Source organism: Ictalurus punctatus, chromosome 23 (genome assembly GCF_001660625.3).
Source record: "Ictalurus punctatus breed USDA103 chromosome 23, Coco_2.0, whole genome shotgun sequence".
NCBI classification, from domain to species: Eukaryota; Metazoa; Chordata; class Actinopteri; order Siluriformes; family Ictaluridae; genus Ictalurus; species Ictalurus punctatus.
In genome coordinates, this window is record NC_030438.2 from 11359912 (window position 1) to 11381914 (window position 22003).

Genomic DNA, 22003 nt, shown 5'->3' on the forward strand with positions numbered 1-22003 from the left:
TGTGCCGGAGTGGTATTAGGTGTAACATCAGGAAGCCATTTGGAACCAGTGGCACTGAGCATGCATTAATCGTGTCAGTGGGGCTCATTACAGCCTTAGTCACTGGGGAGGCCTGTATGGCTTGTAAGCATGTTGGCAAGGCTGAAGGAAGAGTGAGTTAATCCTATGGGCACTGGAGGAGGTGCGACAGTCAGTAATGCCATAGGAGGTCTACATCTACATGTGTAATTAATGCTACATCTATTTAATAACGTTAGCACAATTTCAGCATTTCTGCACGGTGGTTTACTAATACAGAAGTGCCAGCTTTCTAGTTTGTTAGGAATTTTTGCAACAAAAAGGTTTTTCTATTAACTTTAAAGTGACCATAAATGTTGGCTGTTCAAAGGAAGACAATCACAATTAAAACTCTATGCTGTTCAAGTGGAACCTTTGTCAAAATCACACTGATTTCTTTTCTCGCAAGTGAAATACTATAAACACGAGTAATTATAGTACATTTTTATTGGAGGGTAAAAACACATTTATCATGTCTTTCAAGAGAACTTTCCAGATCTTCCAATGCCAGAGCTGAACCTGGTTGCCCCGGGGACAGCTTCAGCTGTGATTATTGGCAGGCCATAGTTGGTCTCATACTGCATGGCCTGGGTGAATGAGGTGGCATCAAAAGTTGCATGATATGCAGAGTTACGGTCAGCACGGAGACAGAGCTGAGGAAAGGAACTTATCTGCCCTGCAAGCTCAACAGCAACCTGTAAGGCTGACACACACATAAAAGAGAGAGAGAGAGAGAGAGAGAGAGAGAGAGAGAGAGAGAGAGAGAGAGAGAGAGAGAGAGAGAGAGAGAGAGAGAGAGAGAGAGAGATCTGAGCCTCATTAATGAGCTATGATCATTATACCACTGCACAGCCTACACAATTGGATGCGACTTTTATATCTGCATTTTTGTATTTGTCAATTTTTCCATATCTCAGGTATGAACAAATGTGACACCTCATTAAGGCTTCTGCTGTATGTGAACTAAGGAATACCCCAAGCACTGACTATAATGATGCATTATAAACTCATGTTACAAATGAGAATTTCACAAAGACACTAGTGGTTGACTTAATGAACCAAAATTTTATTTTTACAAAATGTTACAGATAATTTAATTCTTATCACAAGTGTGTGTAACTGATTGGTGGTACACTCTTAGGAACAAAAAAGTCACACTAAAGAGTTCTTCACAGAAGGACTCTTTCTCTTTTACAACATATTTCAAGTAAAAATATTAACTATCCCCAAAATCCATGAAACCATTTTTTGCCTCAAGGGAGTCACAAGGTGTGAATTAAATTGAGTTGCAACAGTTGTAAATTTCCATTAGGTGGAACACTATGGAAGTCAGGTCATAGAAATTAACAAAAAGCACACCTACTGATTAAACTGGTTGCATTTAAGTAGAATTCAATATGAATTCATCCACATGATCCTGAACAGGATGAAGCAACATTTTACCATGCTAATAAGTCAGCAGATAAGCAGCAAAATGACAGGTACACATGCAGGTTTAAAAAATTTACAAAAATTTTGCATGATGATCTTTGAGCTAATCGTGGAAAAGGAGAGAAAATGGGGGTATTTCTTTATAGTAATTTGTCCAGAAAAGATAGAAGTAAAATTCCCTTCCTCCTTTCCAGTGAAGGAAAAGAATAGAAGTAAAATTCCCTTCCTCCTTTTAAAAACTGAGTTTACCTGAGCGGTGAATGCTATAAATGCAACAAACAAAAATCAGATTTAGTGTCAATGCTAAGAACTGAGCACAAAAAAAATATATGTGCTCAATTCTCAAATATATATATGGGCGGCTGTGGCTCAGTTGGTAGAGCGGGTTGTCCACTAATCATAGACTTGGTGGTTTGATTCACGACCCACATGACTCCATATACCAAAGTGTACTTGGGCAAGACACTGAGCCTCAAGTTGCTGCTGATGGCAAGTTAGCGCCTTGCATGGCAACTCTGCTACCATTGTTGTGTGAGTATGTGTGTGAATGAGTCAATGAGACACAGTGTAAAGCGCTTTGGATAAAAGTCCTATATAAGTGCGGACCTATATATATATATATATACATACACACACACATCAATGTGTGTGTGTGTGTGTGTGTGTGTGTGTGTGTGTGTGTGTATATATATATATATATATATATATATATAGTGCTGTGAATATTTCCTGATTTCTTCTGTTTTTGTGTATCTCGCATAGTAAATAGTTTTAGATCTTTAAACATAATGCAACTTAAAACAAAGACAACATGAGTAAACACACAATACAGTTTTTATTTATTTATTTTTATTGAAGCAAAAAAGTTATCCAACACTTTTCACCAATGTGAAAAACTAACTTCCCCCTTAAAATTAAAATGTGTTTGTGCCACCTTTAGCAGCAATAACTGTAACCAGATGCTTCCAATAACTGGAGATCAATCTTTCACTTACTTCTGGACTAGAATTTACTCCTATGATTTGGATTATTGTCTTGCTGCATAATCCAGTTGCTCTTGAGTTTCAATTTACGGACTTCAGACCAGAAATTCTCCTATAGGATTTTCTGGTAGAGAGCAGAATTCATCCCCATCGCCCATGCCCTGATTCTGCAATGCATCCCACACCATCACAGTGCCACCACCATGCTTGACCGTATGTATGATGTTCTTTTTTGTGGAATTCTGTGTTTGGTTTATGCCAGATGTAATGAGACCTCTGTCTACTTTGAAATATTCTTTCTTATTTTCCATGATTATGATTCAATCATTTATGATCAGTTCATTGTGATTTTTGCTTACTCATGGTTTTAATCATCCAGAAAAGATTTATATCACTTCCAAACAGTTCCACTTTTGACTTATGAGTCCACAGAACCTTCTCCCAAAAGGTTTTAAGATTATCAAGGTGATTTGGCAAAATTCAGCTGAGCCTTAATGTTCTTTTGCGTTAGCAGTGGTTTTCACCTCACTACTCTTCTATGGATGCCATTTTTGCCCAGTGACTCTTTGGTAGTTGAGTCATGAACAGTGACCTTTATTGATGCAAGAGAGGCCTGTAGGTCCTTTAATGTTCTTGGGTCTTTTGTCTTTGTGACGTGCCAGATGAGTTGTTGCTGTGCTCATGGAGGAATTTTGGAAGGTCGTCCACTTCTGGGAAGGTTCACTACTGTGCCGAGTTTTTCCATTTGGAGATAATAGCTCTCATTGTGGTCATTTGGAGTCCCAGAGCCTTTGAAATAGCTTTGTAATCCTTCCCAGACTGATGTATTTCAATCACCTTCTTCCTCATTAGCATAGTGTGTTACTTGGTAAGATCTTTTAAACAACTTCATTCTGTTGAAAAAGTTCTATTTAAGTGTTGATTTGATTGAACGGGGTTTGCAATAATCAGGCCTGGTTGTGTCTAGTCTATCTGAACCCTATTATGAATGCAGTTTCACAGAATTAGGGAATTAGTAACTACGGGGCAAATACCTTTTCACACAGGCCCAGATGGTATTGGATAACTTTTCTGCTTCAATAAAGAACATGCACTGTGTATACACACACACACACACACACACACACAAACACATATATACAGAGTTGCGGTTGGAAGTACATACACTCAACATAGACATGAATGTCATGGAAATATTGGGCTTTCAATAATTTCTTTGAACTTTTCTTTTTCTGGGGCAGAATAATTGTACAACTTACAGCTTTAATAAAAAAAAAAAAAATTTGGTTCTCAAGTTTTAATTCATTCGGGGTTTTCTGTAATCAACACAGGACCAAAATTATACATACTTTATACATATAATTTGCCAAGACCAAGGCCTCTTAATTTCCTGTTAGTGATCATGATTGACTACAGCTGGTGGTTTCTCTGTGCCAACATAAAAAGGGTTTGTTTGACAGCACTCATTGGATTCACCAACACACAGTACTTTGGGAAAGTCAGGAATGTCTCTTGGAGCCATTTCGAAATAATTGCAGATTCAGATCATCAGTTCAAACAATTGTACGTAAGTACAAGTTATTTTTAAGTGTAGCCACTTTGCCAAGGTCTGGAAGAAGACCCAAACTGTCACCCGCAGGTGAGAGGAAATTGGTTCGGATGGTCAGGAAAAACCCAGGAACCACCAAGGCACAGGCCAGCAATGAACTGAAAGCTGGTGGAACATCAGTGTCACTGTCTACAGTCAAGCGAGTTTTACATCGCCATGAACTGAACGACTGCCATCCAAGAAAGAAGCCCCTGCTCCAAAATCGACACCTTCAAGCCCAACTAAAGTTTGCGGCTGATCATATGAACAAAGAAAAAGTCTCCTGGAGGAAAGTTTTATGGTCAGATGAGACAATGATTGAATTGTTTGGCTGCAATGACTAGAGGTATGTTTGGAAGAGTAAAGAACACTGTACCGACTGGTGGTGGTGGCGGCATTATGTTCTGGGGCTGTTTTGCTGCCAGTGGATAGAATATTGAAGAAGGAGGACTACCTGAGAATTATTCAGCATAATCTCAAACCATCAGCCAGACGGTTGAAACGTGGACACAATTTGGTGTTCCAAACACACATCAAAGCTAGTTATGGAATGGATAAAGCATACCCCTCTCATATGCAATCTCATATCTGGTGTTCCCTTTGCTATTGATGTGTGGTGTCATCATGCCAAGATCTAAAGATTTCTGCAAGGCTTTCAGAAAAAAGGTTGTGGATGCCTATGAGTCTGGAAAGGGATTTAAAAAGATCTCCAAATTATTTCATATACATCCTTCCACTGTAAAGAAAATAATCTACAAATGGTGCAAATTTCAAATGACTGCCAATTTGCTGGCCATCCCAGCAAATTCAGCCCCAAGAGCAAAAATGCAAAAAGAAGTTTCCAAGACCCCCAAAATTTAATCACAGGATATGCTAGCAAGTCTGACAGCAACGGTTGCTGTCAAAATGCATGCATCTACAGTCAGAAAGAGCCTGCACAAATTTGACCTACATGGGAGGCATGCCAGGAAAAAGCCTTTGCAAGACTACAATTTTGCAGTGAGCACATAGGCAAAAACCAGTCCTTTTGGAATAATGTGCTCTGGACAGATGAATCAAAGATAGAGTTGTTTGGCCACAGAAGACATGTTTGGTGCAGATCAAAGACGGCTTTTCAGGAGAAGCACCTCACACCAACTGTTAAGCATGGTGGTGGAAATGCTGTGGTTTGGGGTTGCTTTGCTGCCTTGGTGACTGGACAGCTTACATTCATTGATTCAACTATAAATTCTGCATCATGCATCATATCAAAGCGTGCTTAAAGAAAATGTGAGGACATCTGTCCAAAAGTTGAAGTTGAACTGAAAGTGGACCTTTCAACAGAATAATGATCCTAAGTACACTAGCAAATCCACCAAGGAATGGCTCAAAAAGAATAAATGGAGGGTTATGGAATGGCCTAGTCAAAGCCCAGATTTTTAATCCCATTGAAATCTTGTGGGGGGATTTGAAATGGGCAGTACATGCAAGAAAACCCTTAAACATCTTGCAACTGAAAGAATATTGCATGGAAGAGTGGTCAAAAATTCCAGCAAGCCTGCTGGACAATTATGCAAAATGTCTACTAAGAAGTTATTTCTGCTAAAGGGGGCAATACTAGCTTCTGAGGCCAAGGGTGTACTTACTTTTTCCACAGAAGAATATCACATCTATTGATATTGATGCATCACCTTCAATGAAACTGGTAGACAACATGGTTTTCAAAAGCTTATCAATTTCATGCAGCCGGACTACAATATTACGTCAAGAATGGACTCTGAAATGGATTAGCATACTATCTAAAGGGTACATTTAGCCTCTGAACATGTAATACATGAATAATGAAATGTTATCTATGAGAGGGGCGCACGGTGCCTTAGTGGTTAGCATGTTTCCCTCACACCTCCAGGGTTGGGGGTTCGATTCAATGTATGTTCGTACCTTTTTAGTTTGCACAACCTTAATATTGTGTATGAGTCCCTCAGTTGTCCTGAATGTGAAAAGATGGATCTCAACATCATACAGCCACTGTTGGAAATGGATCAAATATGCAGAAGATGCTGTAAAAGTAAAGAATTTGCAAGATTTTTCTGAAGAACAATGGCCAGTTTAACTGCTCATGACAAACAAGGGACTCATGAACAACTATCACAAAAACATCAATATTAATGGAGGTTTTAAGCAGACACTGAACACCAGTGCAATATTAAAAACTAACTGCATCTCTGTTTACCTTTTCCATCTGGTACCACTCTGTTTGCTAGTCCAAATGCCAGTGCCTCCTGAGCGCCTACAGGTCTTCCAGTCAAAATGAGGTCTAGAGCTCGAGACAAACCAATTAGCTGTGGGAGCCGCACCGTCCCACCATCAATAAGTGGCACGCCTAGAAAGATGGGATGACAGTAGAAGAGTTCAGAGTCTGACACAGTGTTTTTGTGCTAACTGACCATTTATAGAAAAATTAACGTAAAAAAAAAAAAACACATTTATTCTAAACACTATATACAGGTCAGGTCCATAAGTATTTTGACAGTGTAAATTTATTGTAATTTTGCCTCTGTACACCACCACAATGGATTTGAAATGAACCAATCAAGATATGATTGAAGTGTAACCTTTCCGCTTTACTTCAAGGAGTTTAACAAATATATTGCATTAACCGTGCACTGGTGAGGTCAGCAACACCAAAAGGCCTGGCTTCTTGCCTGTGTCAGTGTTTAAACTATACTGTTCCTTTCTTTTTCATCAATAATTTTTCACTAGTGTTTTCATTTGTTGTAGTCACCCCTTTCCCTTCTGCCATACTTAAATTTTTTAGAAGAACGTTTTTGTTTTTTGACTAATCCTTCCATGTCGGATCTGTCTAAAATAATATCGACTAATCTTTGACTAAGGTATGTTAAACACTCAATATGGCAAATGTTCAGCTTGTTCAGTATGTTGATGCGGGATGTTTAGTCATTGTAAACATCTGAATGGGTGACAACTCGTCAGCATAACTGCAAAGCCAAAGCTTTGGGAGCACCATTCCTCTCTGCTTCACGTGTCCAACAAGTTTGCTCTCCTCAGTGAAGCACCCACCAAGAAACCTGAAAGAGCTCTGGTTAGAAAAGACTCTATTTTAAGGCATGTGAAATTAGCTAGGCCTTTAGGGGCTCCAGCAGCTTTAGTCAGGGTGTTGTACATAGAAGGTAATCTAAGGGTCTTAGGCAAACACAATTTTTCTAAGGTAGCTATTCATGTAGGAGTTAATGATATATGCCCTCATCAGTCAGAGGTTACTAAGAGTAACATTGTAGAGGTGTGTAAATTAGCAAAGGCAATGTCAGATGCAGTAATAGCGATGTAGCTTCCAGCAGGTTATGGTCGCTGAACTGCTGGATGTCCAGGTGGTGCTCCGAAAATAATGTGGGCTTTATAGATAAGTAGAGTACTTTTGAGGGCAAGGTTGGTTTGTTAGGGCGAGACGTTATCCATCCCACTTGGGAAGGTGCTGCTCTCATTTCTTGCAGCATAGCACATGGTCTCAGAACAGGCCTAGTTAATCTGTGACAATACAGCGCCAAGGCCAGGGAGCACACAAGCAGCCTAAACCAACCGTCTGCTAGCCATCTGCTAGGTCATCACCTACGGTCCACAATATTGAAACTGTGTCTGTTCCCCGAGCTAAACAAAAATGTTGAACTATTCAGAAAATTTGCTTTAACAACCTAATTAACCTAAAATTAGATGATACTGAATGCACAGCCAGCACCTTTGATCTCAAGATAGATCTATTAAATATCAGATCTCTTCTGTCTAAAGCAGTTATTGTTAATGAAACCATTAATGATCAGGAGTTAAATATAATGTGTTTAACAGAAACATGGATTAAACCAAATTAGTAGGTAGCATTAAATGAAGCTAGTCCTCCTGGATACAGTTATATACATCATTCCCATCTAACTGGCAGAAGAGGAGGTGTCACACTCATTTTTAATGATAATTGTCATGGTTTCCCCTTTAGGTAGCGCGCTGGAATGCAGGAGGGCGCACACGTGCGTGCACGAGCAAGGTGTTGAATGTTGACAACCGTGACATTTCTATGGACACGTGCATTTGTTATGTTTCTATTATGTCTCCCTGTTCTGTCATTGGCTATTGTTTGAGCATGTGTATAGATTGGTGTCAGCCGTCAGCACTTTACGTGCTGATTATGTCTGCTTATATACCGCGCGCCTCCCAGCACACGGCGCGGAGTATTAGTTTAGATTAGATACATTAGATAGAGTCATTCGTTAGAGAAAGTCATTGTCCATGTTATGTGCCTTGTTAGATTTAGTTAAGTTAAACTTTAGATTAGTTCGTTTAGTTCACGCTGGTTTTTCTGCTCCCAGTTTGTAGTCATAGTCTATATTTCTTGTTTTGTTTCTTGACCCTGTTTTCCGTGACCGCGACCTTGATTCCTACTTTGCCCCATTTATGCCTGTTTGCCGATCGCTTGACCCTTGCATGTTTCTGGATTAGGTTTTTGGATCACAATTTAGATTTACCTACCTGTGTCTCTCTTAAATAAAACTGTTAAACCTTATTTGCATCCGTCCTATCTCCCTTATGTCTCGGGACGTGACAATAATCTAGGTGTCACACAAAAAACTAGTCATAAATTCAACAATTTTGAAGTTCTTTATACTAGTATAACATATGTAGCCGCAAAAAAATAAATCTACTGAGTCGATTCAACCAATTATTATTTACAGACCCCCAGGGCCATATTCTGAATTCCTTTGTGAATTTGCAGATTTTTATCTCAAACCTGGTTGTTTCTTTAGACAAAGCATTAATTGATGAAGACTTAAATATTCATTTTGATAACCCAGAAGACCCTCTGAGAACAGCAGTTGTGTCCATTCTAGATTCAGTAGGGGTCAATCAGAATGTAATAGGACCCACTCATAATTAGGGTTGGGTATCGTTTGGGTTTTTTACAATACCGGTGTCAAATCAATACTTTTAAAATGATGCCGGCGCCTACACAGTGTCTGAACTGACACCGAAAAAAAGAGCCACAAAATGACGGTGGATAATGTTTCATTAGGTTTGACATGTTTTTGTGTCAAAGTTCTGCTACATGCTAGATAAGGTAGCTCCACATAAAAGAAAAATAATTAGAGAGAAAAAGCTAGCACCGTGGAATAACGATCACACACGTACCTTAAGACAGAAGATTAGAACGTTAATGACATCAAACCAAATTGGTAGTATTTCAAGCAGCATGGAAGGACAGCCTCCTGAAATATAGAAAATTTCTCTATCTCCATCTCTCCACCCTAATTGAAGATAAAAATAATCCTAGATTCTTACATAATACTGTAGCAAAATTAACTAGGAATAAGACTACAACAGAAACATGCACACAATCATTATATATCAGCGATGATTTTCACAAATTTTTCCATTAGCATAACTGAATATATTAGACAAATAATTCAGACTATTAATTTAAAACCACACACTCTTATAACTAACCCTGTAGATAATAATATAACATTATCGGATCAACGATTAGAATGTTTTAGTCCCCTTTGGGAGACCGAACTAATTTCATCAAAATCATCAGCTTGTATACTAGATCCCTTACTTGCATGTTACTTTAAACAGATAATTCCAGAATTAATCAAACCCCTTCTAAAAATAATCAATTCTTCCCTTAATGGTTTTGTACCTAAATCATTTAAACTACAAAGCAAACGGTAACCACTTCAAAGTAACATACTCAAAAAAATCAGATCTGAAGATAATGTAAATCAAAGTTCAATATGAAATATTAAACATAGTGCTAATCCACTCTCTTACAGCTCAACAGCATGCAAATGAATGCTTGCTAAGAACTGCCTGGGTTTTAGCAAAACATAGGAAGCCATTTACTGCTGCAGAGATGGTAAACGAAATGGAAGAAGTTGCTGATGCTGGATGGGAAACAAAAAGAAAGACACAATTCTAGTGTGCAATCAGTATTGTTAATAGAGAGCACGGGGTGTCTGATCTGAGTGCACAGAACAGTTTTCGTGAGCATGATAGTTAATAGAGACTGCGAGTTATTTAAATTTGTGAGCAGACAAAAAACAAAACAAATATACAACATAAAACAAAGACAACATGAGTAAACACACAAAACAGTTTGTATTTATTTATTTATTTTTATTGAAGCAAAAAAATTATCCAATACTTTTCACCAATGTGAAAAACTAATTGCCCCTTTAAGCTTAAAATCTGTTTGTGCCACCTTTAGCAGCAATAACTACAACTAAATGCTTCCAATAACTGGAGATCAGTCTTTCAATTACTTCTAGGACTAGGACTTACTCCAATGCTTTGGATCATTGTCTTGCTGCATAATCCAGTTGCGCTTGAGCAACCACCACCATGCTTGACCGTAGGTATGATGTTCTTTTTGTGGAATTGGTTTACGCTAGATGAAACAGGAGCCCTGTCTTCCAAAGGATCATCAAGGTGTGTTTTGGCAAAATTCAGATGAGACCTAATATTCTAGCAGTGATTTTTGCCCTGCCACACTTCCATGGATGACATTTTTCCCCAGTGTCTTTCTGATAATGGAGTCATGAACAGCGACCTTTATTGATATAAGAGAGGACTGTAAGTCATTTGATGTTGTCCTTGGCTCTTTTGTGACTTGCTGGATGAGTAGTTGCTGTGCCCTTGGAGGAATTTTTGAAGATTGGCCACTTCTGGGAAGGTTCACAACTGTGCAGAGTTTTTTCATTTGGAGATAATGGCTCTCACTGTGCTCCTTTGGAGTCCTAAAGCCTTTGAAATACATCAGTCTGGGAAGGGTTACAAAGCTATTTCAATCACCTTCTTCCTCATCATTTCTGGAATGTCTTTCAATTTTGGCATAGTGTTTTGCGGGGTAAGACCTTTTAACCAACTTCATGCTGTTGAAAAAATTGTATTTAAACGTTGATTTCACAGGGTTTGCATTAATCAGGCCTGGCTGTGTTTAGTCTAGCTGAACCCCATTATGAATGCAGTTTCATAGATTTGGGAATTAATAACTATGGGAGCAAATACGTTTCCACACAGGACCAGCTGGTATTGGATAACTTTTTTGCTTCATTAAATAACATCATTTAAAAACTGTATTTTGTGTTTACTCATGTTGCCTTTGTTTTATCTTAGCTTTTGCTTTAATTTCTGAAACAATTTATGAGATATACACAAAAATAGAAGAATTCAGGATGGGGACAATTTTTTTTACAGCACTGTATGTGTAATAAATAAATGACAATATCTGCATAACTGCATCAAAGCAGTTGAACATGTGCAAACCTAATTTGTACTGTAAGCTCCATGCTCATGGAAATATGTACAGCCATAGACACTTTGCCCATGACTTGTGTAGAAAAATGCAGTGCAGAATCAGCCCTCAACATGTTCCACTATTCTTTAATCCACCACTGTTAATGGGTTGTATATATTGCCACTGTGGCTCATTATGCTAATCGACACATCCTCCCACTTCTGTTCAAGCAGAAAATTGTTGGATTGGAGTTGGCAATATGATGACTGTTGATGCTTGTGTCACATCGCTGGTCTCAACAAACGAAGCAGATATGTGCTGCACAAGTGCTGAATGCAGATGCACTGATGACAACCTGGTGAAAACTTATAATACTGCATTGCATGCAGAATGCACTGGCAATATTCTTGCCTATTCTTTTGACAGCAGTATAGCAGTCCCTTCAATCTGCAGATGCTGATCCCTCTGTAAGGGAGTTGATTGATACCTCCTAGCAGTGGGAATCCGATACCAGAATATAGGGAAACTTGCTACCAGCTTAGTGTATACATGACACCAGGTGTGTTCAGCAAAATCTGTTCTGCCTGATGTGTGCAAATCAGTCCATAAAACCTACCTTATGTACTAGGGCCATTTTTTGCACTTGGTGCCAAAGAACCCATAGTTAGGAGGGTGCCGGTACCAGAGTCAAAAAACCTGCATGGCTAAATACACTTTTAGCATGGAACCCTTGGACACTACATCTCAGTTCTGTGTTTCAACACCTATAGGGGACTATACCACTATCTTTAAGCAGGGTGGGCCCAAACTGAACAGAGTTCTGCCATTTAGCCTCTTTCTAACTCCACTGATGTTTTCATGATATACTCAGTCAGGCTTATCTCCTCAATATACTGCCATATTTGGACAACTGGCTACTGTGTGCCCCCACCAAGTATAAAGCTTTCCAGAACACATCCATCCTTCTGTCACAGATTGTGGAGCTCAGAATTTCAATGAACTTAGAGAAGAACTCCCTAACAAAAAGCCAGGTTACACATCTGCATGGATGCTCAGACTGATGATGGCCACTTCTAGGCTTGCTAGAACAGCAGGTATTCCAAAAGTGTGGGATGCCTCCCCAACACCTTTGGGGTGTTGTCATTTCAGCCACATAGGTACTGAGGGCAAATGATACCATGGTGAAGGTCAGAACACATCAACTTGAAGGTGGTCCATCTGGGATTGAAGAAGATTTTGCTGGTTCTTAGACATCACCATGTTCTGGTCATTCAGAAAACATTATCAAAGTGAGCTACATTCAGGTCCATAAATATTTAGACATTGACAAAATATTGTTATTTAAGCTGTCTACCACATATATTGGATTGGATGTCCTCAAAGTGAGACTTTCAGCTTTAAGTTTTTTTTTTTTTTTTTTTTTTTTTTTTTTTTAAGGTATTTACATCCAAATCGTGTGAACAGTGTAGGAATGTAGTCAATAACTGCCTGAAGTCTGCAACCCACAGACATCACCAGATGCTTGGTTTCTTCCCTGGTTCACTTTATTTCTAGTTTTGCCTTCAGCAAGTGTAATGCATACTAAATTGGATTCAGGTCAGGTGATTGCAAAACATTACACTTTTTTACTTTAAAAAACGTCACGGGTTGCATTAGAAGTATGCTTCCTGTCATTGTCAATCTACAGCGTGAAGTGTTGACCAATGAGTTTTGAAGCATTTGGTTGAATTTGATCAGATAACAATAAACTTTTACACTTCAGAATTAATCCTGCTGCTTTTGTCAGCAGTCACATCATTAATAAATAAAAGGGAACCAGTTCATTGGGAGCCACACATGCCCACGTCATAAGATGAGGTGGTATGCTTTGAATCATGAACAGTTCCTTCCATACACTTCTCTTCCCATCATTTTGGTACAAGTTAATCTTTGCCTCATCTGTCCATAGGATTGTACATAAGAACAGTACAGGAATTTTTACATGTTTTTGGCATACTCTAAACTGGTCTTCTGGTTTTTGGGGTATAGCACTGGTTTACATCATTATGGTAAACCATCTGTAGTTACTCTGTATTTCCTGAAGTCTTCTCTTGATTGTTGACCTGTTGATAGATACGCCTACCTCCTGGAGGGTGTTGCTGGCCAATTATGAAACATTTTTTTCTTCACCAGGCAAAGAATTCTTCTGTCATCCACTACAGTTGTTTTCTAATGTATTTTGGACATTCTGGTGTTCCTGAGCTTACCTGTGCATTCTTTCTTTTTAAGAATGTACACAATGCTTGATTTGGCATAATCTGATGATTTTGCTATCTCTCTGATGGCTTTGTTTTAATTTTTCAACCTACTGATGGGTTGCAGTGACAGCTCTTTGGACTTCATATTGAGAGTTGACAGCAACAGATTCCAAATGCAAATGGAACTCTTAAAATCAACTCTACATATTTTATCTATAATTTTTTTATATTATTAAGGGGGATTGTAAAAAAGTGTTGTAATTCTGTGCACAAAGTGAGGTCCATGAAGACATGGTTTACCACGGTTGGAGGGGAAGAACTTGAGTGGCCTGCACAGCCCTGACCACAACCCTAGTGAACACCTTTGGGATGAACTGGAATGCTGACTGCATCCCTGGCCTCCTCATTAAACAACATTGCCTGACCTCATTAATGCTCTTGTCGCTGAATGGGCAAATCCCCACAGCCACATTGCAAAGTAAAAACCATTTCCAGAAAATTAGAGGTTAAAATAAGAGCAAAGGGGTTGTATAATTACCCAAGTTGAAAATAAATAAAATAAATGTGACCAGTGTTGGATAAATTACTCAAAAAAAATAATCTACTATAGATTATACTAATAATACTATTAATACCACTATTAATAATATAATACTAATTACTACTTTAAAAATAGTAATCTGATTATATTACTGATTACTGAATGTAAAAAGTAACCAGATTACTAATTACTTTACTTTCAAAACCTATCAAACATACAAAAATACACTACAAAGTGAAACTCATAGTTCTTTCAGTAATTTTAGTATGTGTCAATGTATGACATGACCAGAAAAAGTTGGATTTATCATAAAATTTGCCTCGGGTGTTGTCACTGTTTGTAGAACTACCAGACCGATAAAATAGAAAACTTTTCTAACTAGGCTAGTTTGGTGTCACTAGCCAAGAGGACACACAGCTAAGCTATCATTGTATTGCCATGCAAAATACATTATCTTTCCTTATACTCTGCTCATATCATGTTCAAGTAAACTGAAACTCATATAGACATTTACACACCTTGTTTTCTTGCTCGGCAACAGAGAATGTTACTGTTTCAGTTTTAATCCATTTACTGGTTTAAAAAAACGAAAATGAGTGTATAACCATTTTTTCCTCACACTGACTGTGTGAACTAGTGTTTGGCAGAATTGAGAGCTGTCAGCCAATAAGACACGAGTGCTTCCACATATTTTCCTGTAAACCCTGTCTGATTGATCTGGCCTCCGTTCACTGAAGATATAAAATTACAGACTGTCTTCTTTTACTGACGTTCAGTTACATAGTGACAAACTGCTGCAAATGGAGAATTATTCGGGGCTAAAGAAAAAATCTTTGGGGCAAAACATGATTTATTTTAAAAATGCATTTTACTTAATATCATTTTCTTAACAATAAATTTGTAATGCAAGTAACGTAATTTTATTGACATCAGTAACTGTAATCAAATTACATCAATTTAAAATGTAATGCGTTACATTACTGCATTATCAGAAAAAGTTATTAGATTACAGTAATGCGTTATACACAACACTGACTGTGACGGAATGTCAGGACACCACATCAGTCAGTGCTTTTTAGCAAATGACTTTGTACTTTCATCTGAGTAGGGTTGCTCTACTAGACAAAGTGAAGAATTCTTATGCAGCAATTCCATGTTCAATAATGCTTATTTAAGCAATACTGCACAAACAAGAGTGCGGTTATGAAATAGCCAAATAATCTGTTTGATGATGATTTGTACATTCCCTTTAAAGGTGCATACAGTGAAACGGCTTCCCTTCTTCCTTTTCATCTTTATCTGACAAACTTCATATTTGAAATCAAAAGTTATTTTCATGAAAAAATTGTTTGCCATATCTGCTGATGATGTCTCCAACTCTACTGTAGGAACAGTTTCGGTGGGACTGCTGCTAGAATTGGAAATTTACATGGCAAACACAGACAAGAGGAGTGATACAAACAGTGAAATATCCTGGTGAGGTTATACTAAATATAAACACTCCTGGGACTCCACTCGCCCAATCAAATTAATGTACCATTACTGACTGAGTGTCCTGTAAATAGCTGGGATAAGGTTATCTAAAACCGACTTTTACAGAAAGAGGCCATTTGACAAACATGACAGATAACCAGTGACAAACCTTTTCTTGCTCAGAAAACCTCTGTGTCATGGTGTTCAAATGTTTGTTTGCCCACTAAAAACTGTCACACATCAGGGCAGAGAGCCAATCACAGTACAATCTTCTGAAGCTTTTGGTCAGAAAATATAGTCATGTGAAAAAATAAGTACATTTCATGGACTTTTTTTTTTTTTTACATATTCAGAATAAGAAAACTTTTCTTTTTTCTATGTAAAAAAAAAAAAAGGTTTGCTCTTTTTCACATGCTGTGACAAACATGTAATATTTGCACAGATCACAATGGATTTTTTTTTTTTTAAACTGTGAATTTTTAAGGACTTTTAAGGACTACCATTTACGGAGTAAGAATATGAGTATTTTACCAAATCTGCGGCAGAAAACCCCCATAATGGTGCTGGCTTCCACAACCCTGAGGTCAGCCAGTAGGGACAATTCCAACCCCCCTGCCACAGCATAACCACTCACTGCTGCAATCAGTGGCTTTGATAGCCTCAGACGAGAGGGACCCTTCAAGCAAACAAAGTAGAGAAGCCCATTAAAAAGTGTCTGAAATAGTAAGTATAGTATAAGGGTAAATGTAGACATCTTTGTACGGCTCTATTAGAATTAACAAGTAACAGATGCAAAAAGGCACTCATCATGTTTGTAACTGTGTAAGATGAAAATGTACACAAATACACAATATATGTCATTAGTTACTCCATCTCTTTTAAGCCAATTTAATCATGTGTGCTTCTCTGTTCTTTTTCTCCAATCTATCAGTGAATGGAATATGTAGGTAGTACAAACACTTTTGAATTACAGCTCTGACAAATGAATAATTGATAAACCATTCAATTTAGAGCTAATATCTTGCTGAAGAGATAGAGTCAACAGAACTATACCTCAGTCCACCTCTGGTGGTGTACCTAATGTAGTGATCCTATAATGCTGTAGTGTAAATACTCGGTTAATCTGAAAAAGGAAAAGGTTTAAGTTCCTCCTCTTACCATTGGAGCAGGACCTCGGGAAACATTTTGCTCCAGTGTGAGGGAAACCGAATCCTGGGAAAGTTCTTTAAGATCATAACCAGCACAAAAATTCCCCCCTGAAAAAACAGCCCAAAAATGCAGAAAAAGAGAAGTACACAAAAGAATAATAGATTAGAATAAATTCAAGAAAGAAAGAAAAATCATAATGTTCATGTTTGCTAGGCTTTTATGATAACCATATTTCTTTTTTTAAAAAAACTTGGAAGTGTACACAATAATATGAGTGACTTTGATCATCAATATTTTCATGTGTTTGATCATCAAGTAAGCAATTTCAGGTGAACAACACTAACCTATTCCATGTAGCACAGCTACATTCAAGGTATCATCCTGATTGAAAGCTGAAAACTCTTCAAATAACCGCTGGGATGTCTCCTGGTTCACTGCATTACGCACCTCTGGCCTGTTAATACCCACAGTAAGCACTGGACCTTGCTTTTCAATAACCACTGTTTGACCTGAAGTAGTACAGATTAAAGACAATTAACCACTCCACTTAGTGATCTGAACCTAGAGAGTCAGTAAAACAAGAGAAATAAGTTAGAATGATGATTTCTTTGCACAACTACTCTAGCAGTATTTTGTTATTATAAGTGAAATTAGCAAATGTTTTAGTTAGCCATTTCACCAAGTTGAAAAATTCTGTCTGGCTTCCTTATAATCAATGGACCACTTCAGACATTTCTTCTGAAAAGTATTGAAATAGTAAAGTTAATGATTTATTTATTTATTTTGTAAAACCCAGTCCATGACTGTGACAGTAAGGTTTACTTTAGGACAGTGGTCCTCAAGAACCATTTCTGCTTCTTATAGATTTAGCAGTAGGTTGTAATTTTAGGTGTCCACTCACTGCCCACTTTATTAGGAACACTATACACACATTCATGTAGTTATCCAATTAGTCAATCATGTGGCAGCAGCACAATGCATAAAATCATGCAGATACAGGACTCATCACCAGGAATCATTCAGGATTGGTTTGACCATTTCAGAAACTGCCAACCTCCTGGGAATATACAGTTGACAATTTGACAAAGGTCCTTTTCCAATCTTCATCTGTCCAGTTTGGAAGAGTCTGTGCCCACTGTAGCCTCAGATTCCTGTTCTTGGCTGACAGGACTGGAATCCAATGTGGTCTTCTGTTGTCATAGCCCAGCTGCCTCAAATTTTGTCATGTTGGGCTTTCTGTGATGCTTTTCTGCTCACCACAGTTGTAAAGCATAAAGAGCCCACTGAAGGGATGTGACAGTGGCCATGACAACCATGACAAGGTGGTGGAGTGCCACCTGTGGTAGTGTCACATCACATGCAGTATTATTGTTTCTGCTTGAGTGGGCACTATGATAAGTACAAAATACAATGTTTTGTATACAAGTGTAATAATAATAACAGTTGCAATATTGATTTCTATTTATTGTCTACCATATAGCGGGAAATTTTACGTTAATACACAAATTACGTAATCATAATCAAACCTTATGTGGTGTTGTCTGTTAGTTTGGAGCAGGTTTGTTTGAGTGCTGCAAAATCCAGTCAGGGGAATTCTGCTGTTTCTCTTCGGGTTCTGGCGACACGATGGATCTTTTTGGGAAACCAAATGTTACATCAGCGATCTGGGAACATTTTGGACTCATGCCTAATGAGAGAGGTGAACCAATAAATTTGGATGAAGCCATATGTCAGCTTTGTTGGGAAAATAAGTGTTAAACGGGCAAACACTAGCCTACAAATCTCAGGATCCATCTCCTAGCTGCATTTTTTAAATTATTATTTAATATTTAGCTTTATTATTAATATTATTATAACTATATAAATATTTATTATTTAAGTTACCTTCCTACTGATATTTCTTTCAAAGTTGTATAGGTTTGTGGTATACTACACTTAAAAATATAAGAAATAACGTATTCATCAAAGAAATATGCGGCTTCTCCTGTCCCCTTGCAGGTCAATCACAATACCGTATCCCACAGTGCCCTCAGGCTGTTTCTCATTGCAACCCAGCCCCCGTCACAGCCCTAGCCCGCTGTCCTCAGAAACCAAAACTAGAAAGTTGAAGATTGGAAAAAGACCAGACGATGTTTGTCAACTCTTCAACTGTTCAGTCCTAAGAGATCAGCAGTTCATTAAATACTCAAACCAGCCAGTCTGGTCTCAAGAACCAAGATAATAGAGTCACGGAGATCCCATTTTTTCCCATTCTGATGTGCACATTAACTGACGCACTTGACCTGTATGATTTTATGAACTGTGCTGCTGCCACATTCTTGGCGGATTGGATTACACTGTATTGAATGAGCAGGTTTACAGGTGTTCCTAATAAGTTGGACAGTGAGGGTATACATGTCCAGTCAATAAGTCTGATTGATATTAGGATTTGTCTATGTTGGTAGGTAGCTAACAAATCTAAATAATAAAGAAAATGTGCAATGAATTAGAATATGGATATTATTTTATCGGCTTTACGTCCCAGTTTTGGAATTTGCAATTTGGAAAGTATTTGCTGCCCCCTGCCGGCAGAGCTCCCCCCCGAAACTCATTACCTGTAGGGTGTTCTTCAGAAGTGTACCCAGAGCTCCAGAACCGCTGTCTTGCGCCAAGAAAACACCGCTCATGTCGCCCAGTTGTTTTCTTGATTCTATTTCCGTTCTGAAAAAAATCTGTATGACGAGAAATCCTACAGGTTATGGCGGATGTTTTAAAACTCCGTGATTAAATTAAACGACATTCCAAACTGCATTTGTAAATTAAGCCATACAAGCAAGCGTGTGTCCTAAATGTTTGTGTTTTAAAATGTTAGACTTACTAATAAGTAATGATGGTCGAGAAAACTTTAAGAGCATCGTTTAAGAAAGTCTGTCTCTGGTGTTATGTAACCTTAGCAAGCAAACAGCCTCGAACGACTTACGAGCTGTAAGTTAATGAAATATAACGTGTTCATAAGTTTAGTTTTGTTTTAGAAAAGGGCTAACGTTCCAATCAGAACACTAGATATGGATTCAAGCGTTTGGATGTGAATTTTAAACATACAAGGTTTGGTTTAAAATTAATGAGGAAATTTAGCCTGTTGATAATGCATCGCATTCTCCTGGTAACATCAAAATAAAAGCCATTTAAGCTTCTACTGGCATGTAATTGAAGTACCCCTTTATATAAATTTATATTGTGTAGTGATTTTAACAGCAGACTGGGTTTCGTTTATTTAACACTCGTTCGTACGAGTTATTATTCATGCAAATCCTGTAATTTAGGAAAAACGTTTATATACTCGTGCTCTTGACTGTGTAAAAATATTTAAATGTAAAACTGGCTAAAGCACGTACTTTTGCAAATTGTAAGGTATTTGGTGATTTGGCCACTGTAACAAATACTTATTTAAAGCTAAATCCTTAAGCGAAGTGTATTCATTTTAAACAGTATACTCTTTTTAAATAAGTAATGATTTGAATTATATCAAAGTCACAGAAATAGCATTCACATACTTATGGGAAGACACAGATTATGTTTTTATTTATAATTATTATTTTTTAACATTTTGTTTTTGGGAGAGCGTGGGTATAAGGCAACTATTGTTGTGCCCAAAAATATAAATGTTCCTGTAAACTGGTGAGGTGTTGAATAGGAATAGTCTTTTGTGGTCAGTATTATAATACAACGATGCAATAATGGGGTACTTAGCTATTTGAATAAGAGGTCAAGAATACTTATATGCATACTGTATTTCCTCATTTGTAAATCGCTTTGGATAAACGTCTGCTAAATGAAAAATTTAAGTACAACGGACTATCAATCAGCGGATTATCATTTGCATATTTGCAGGGAAGAGACAAAGAAACAAATAATGCTATTTAGTGTAGAAAGCAACACTGAACGTATTAAGTGGATCATTTAGAATATATGCTTGCATTTCAGTGTCGTCAAAAAAATAGCAAATAGCCACAGCATAATAAATAAACTTGTATACATGTGTATATATATCTATATCTATCTCTCTCTCTCTCTCTCTCTCTATATATATATATATATATATATATATACTATTTAGTGGGTAATTTTGAATCTGGTGCTTTCAAAGTGTAGGCAGAAGGATTTATTAGCAGAGAGCATTTTATTTTGGGTATTTCACTTATGCACTCTTTTCTTTGTCTTCTTTTTCATCTTCTTCTTCGTCGGTAAGACAGTTTTGTACTTGAGTGCCATCAAGTGGTACTTTTATGTAACTTCAGCAGCTCCCGGCACGTGAACAAAAGCGCAAATTTCATTGGTCAGCCAGTTTTTGATGTGGCGCGTCAAAAATAAAACGAGCCCCTCGATGTAAAAAATTAAGCTTTGACACCATGCGTTTTATGCCTGGGTGTGAACACTCTCATTGACAGCCATTGGGGTGTTAAATGGACTGTTTTTTCTTAAAGCTTAAAATCGTCCAGGTGTGAACAGGGCTTAAAGGTGCATCCCAATTCGTGTTCTTATGCACTATTCTATGCCGTTTTGTAGTATAAATAGTGCAAGTAATGTGTTCACACTGAAAATTCCAAATAGAAAAAGTACACTTTAAATACCCAGATGATGCACATAATTAACCGAAAAACGAAGTGTGGAATATTGGACACTTCATGCACTGTTGCAACTTTAATTACGTAGAAGAGGGGGAGTGTTCAGACTCCAATGTTGAATGAAAAAATAACCTTATAAAATTCATTCACTACACCAGTGGTTCCCAACCCTTTTCAACTCACGGCCCACACAACCAAACACATATGTTTGCGTGGCCCACTGCAAAAATTTTAACTGACCCCGCTATTTGTGGTGGGTTAATAACAGACTACTCAGAAGCTAGATTGTTAAAGCCTAGTTCACACTACACGATTTTAAGCCGATTTGCAAGTCGCCAAGCTCGCCGAAAAAAAACTTTAATCGGAGGCAAATCTGCAAGCAATCGGCAATCGCCAATCTGCAGTCGATTGTTATGTGTGAACTACTCAACGACGCATTAAAAAGGCTCGTCGAGGCATCGCTGATGGCAGGCAGATATTTGGCATGCTAAATATCTGGAGCTGTCGGGCAACACCACATCCTGTAGTGTGAAAAGTGTCGTCACTGTCAGTGATTGCAGCCAATGGGAGAGCAAGGCATGGGGTGAGGTCACGTGAGGAAGGGAAACCCATGAAACCTTTTTACTCAAATCCAGCTCTCTCTGTAGCACACAATCCCTGC

At 37.9% G+C, this 22003-nt stretch overlaps 1 protein-coding gene across 2 annotated transcripts; it reads right to left on the bottom strand.

Moving 5' to 3' along the window:
• Positions 1–486: 486 nt before the first annotated feature.
• zgc:101569 (enoyl-CoA hydratase) lies at positions 487–19896 on the bottom strand. 2 transcript variants are annotated; one of them, XM_047150295.2, is made up of 8 exons: positions 19596–19896; positions 19333–19449; positions 17083–17247; positions 16748–16845; positions 16121–16265; positions 6272–6421; positions 5980–6098; positions 487–760 (listed from the first exon to the last, which is right to left on the bottom strand). In XM_047150295.2, the coding sequence occupies exons 1-8, from the start codon at positions 19630–19632 to the stop codon at positions 725–727; spliced, it is 867 nt and encodes a 288-aa protein (XP_047006251.1). In that variant the 5' UTR covers positions 19633–19896; the 3' UTR covers positions 487–724. The 2 variants fall into 2 exon arrangements, with proteins under 2 accessions (XP_047006251.1, XP_017308333.1); XM_017452844.3 differs by lacking the exon at positions 5980–6098 and having other exon boundaries at positions 19596–19895.
• Positions 19897–22003: the final 2107 nt, after the last annotated feature.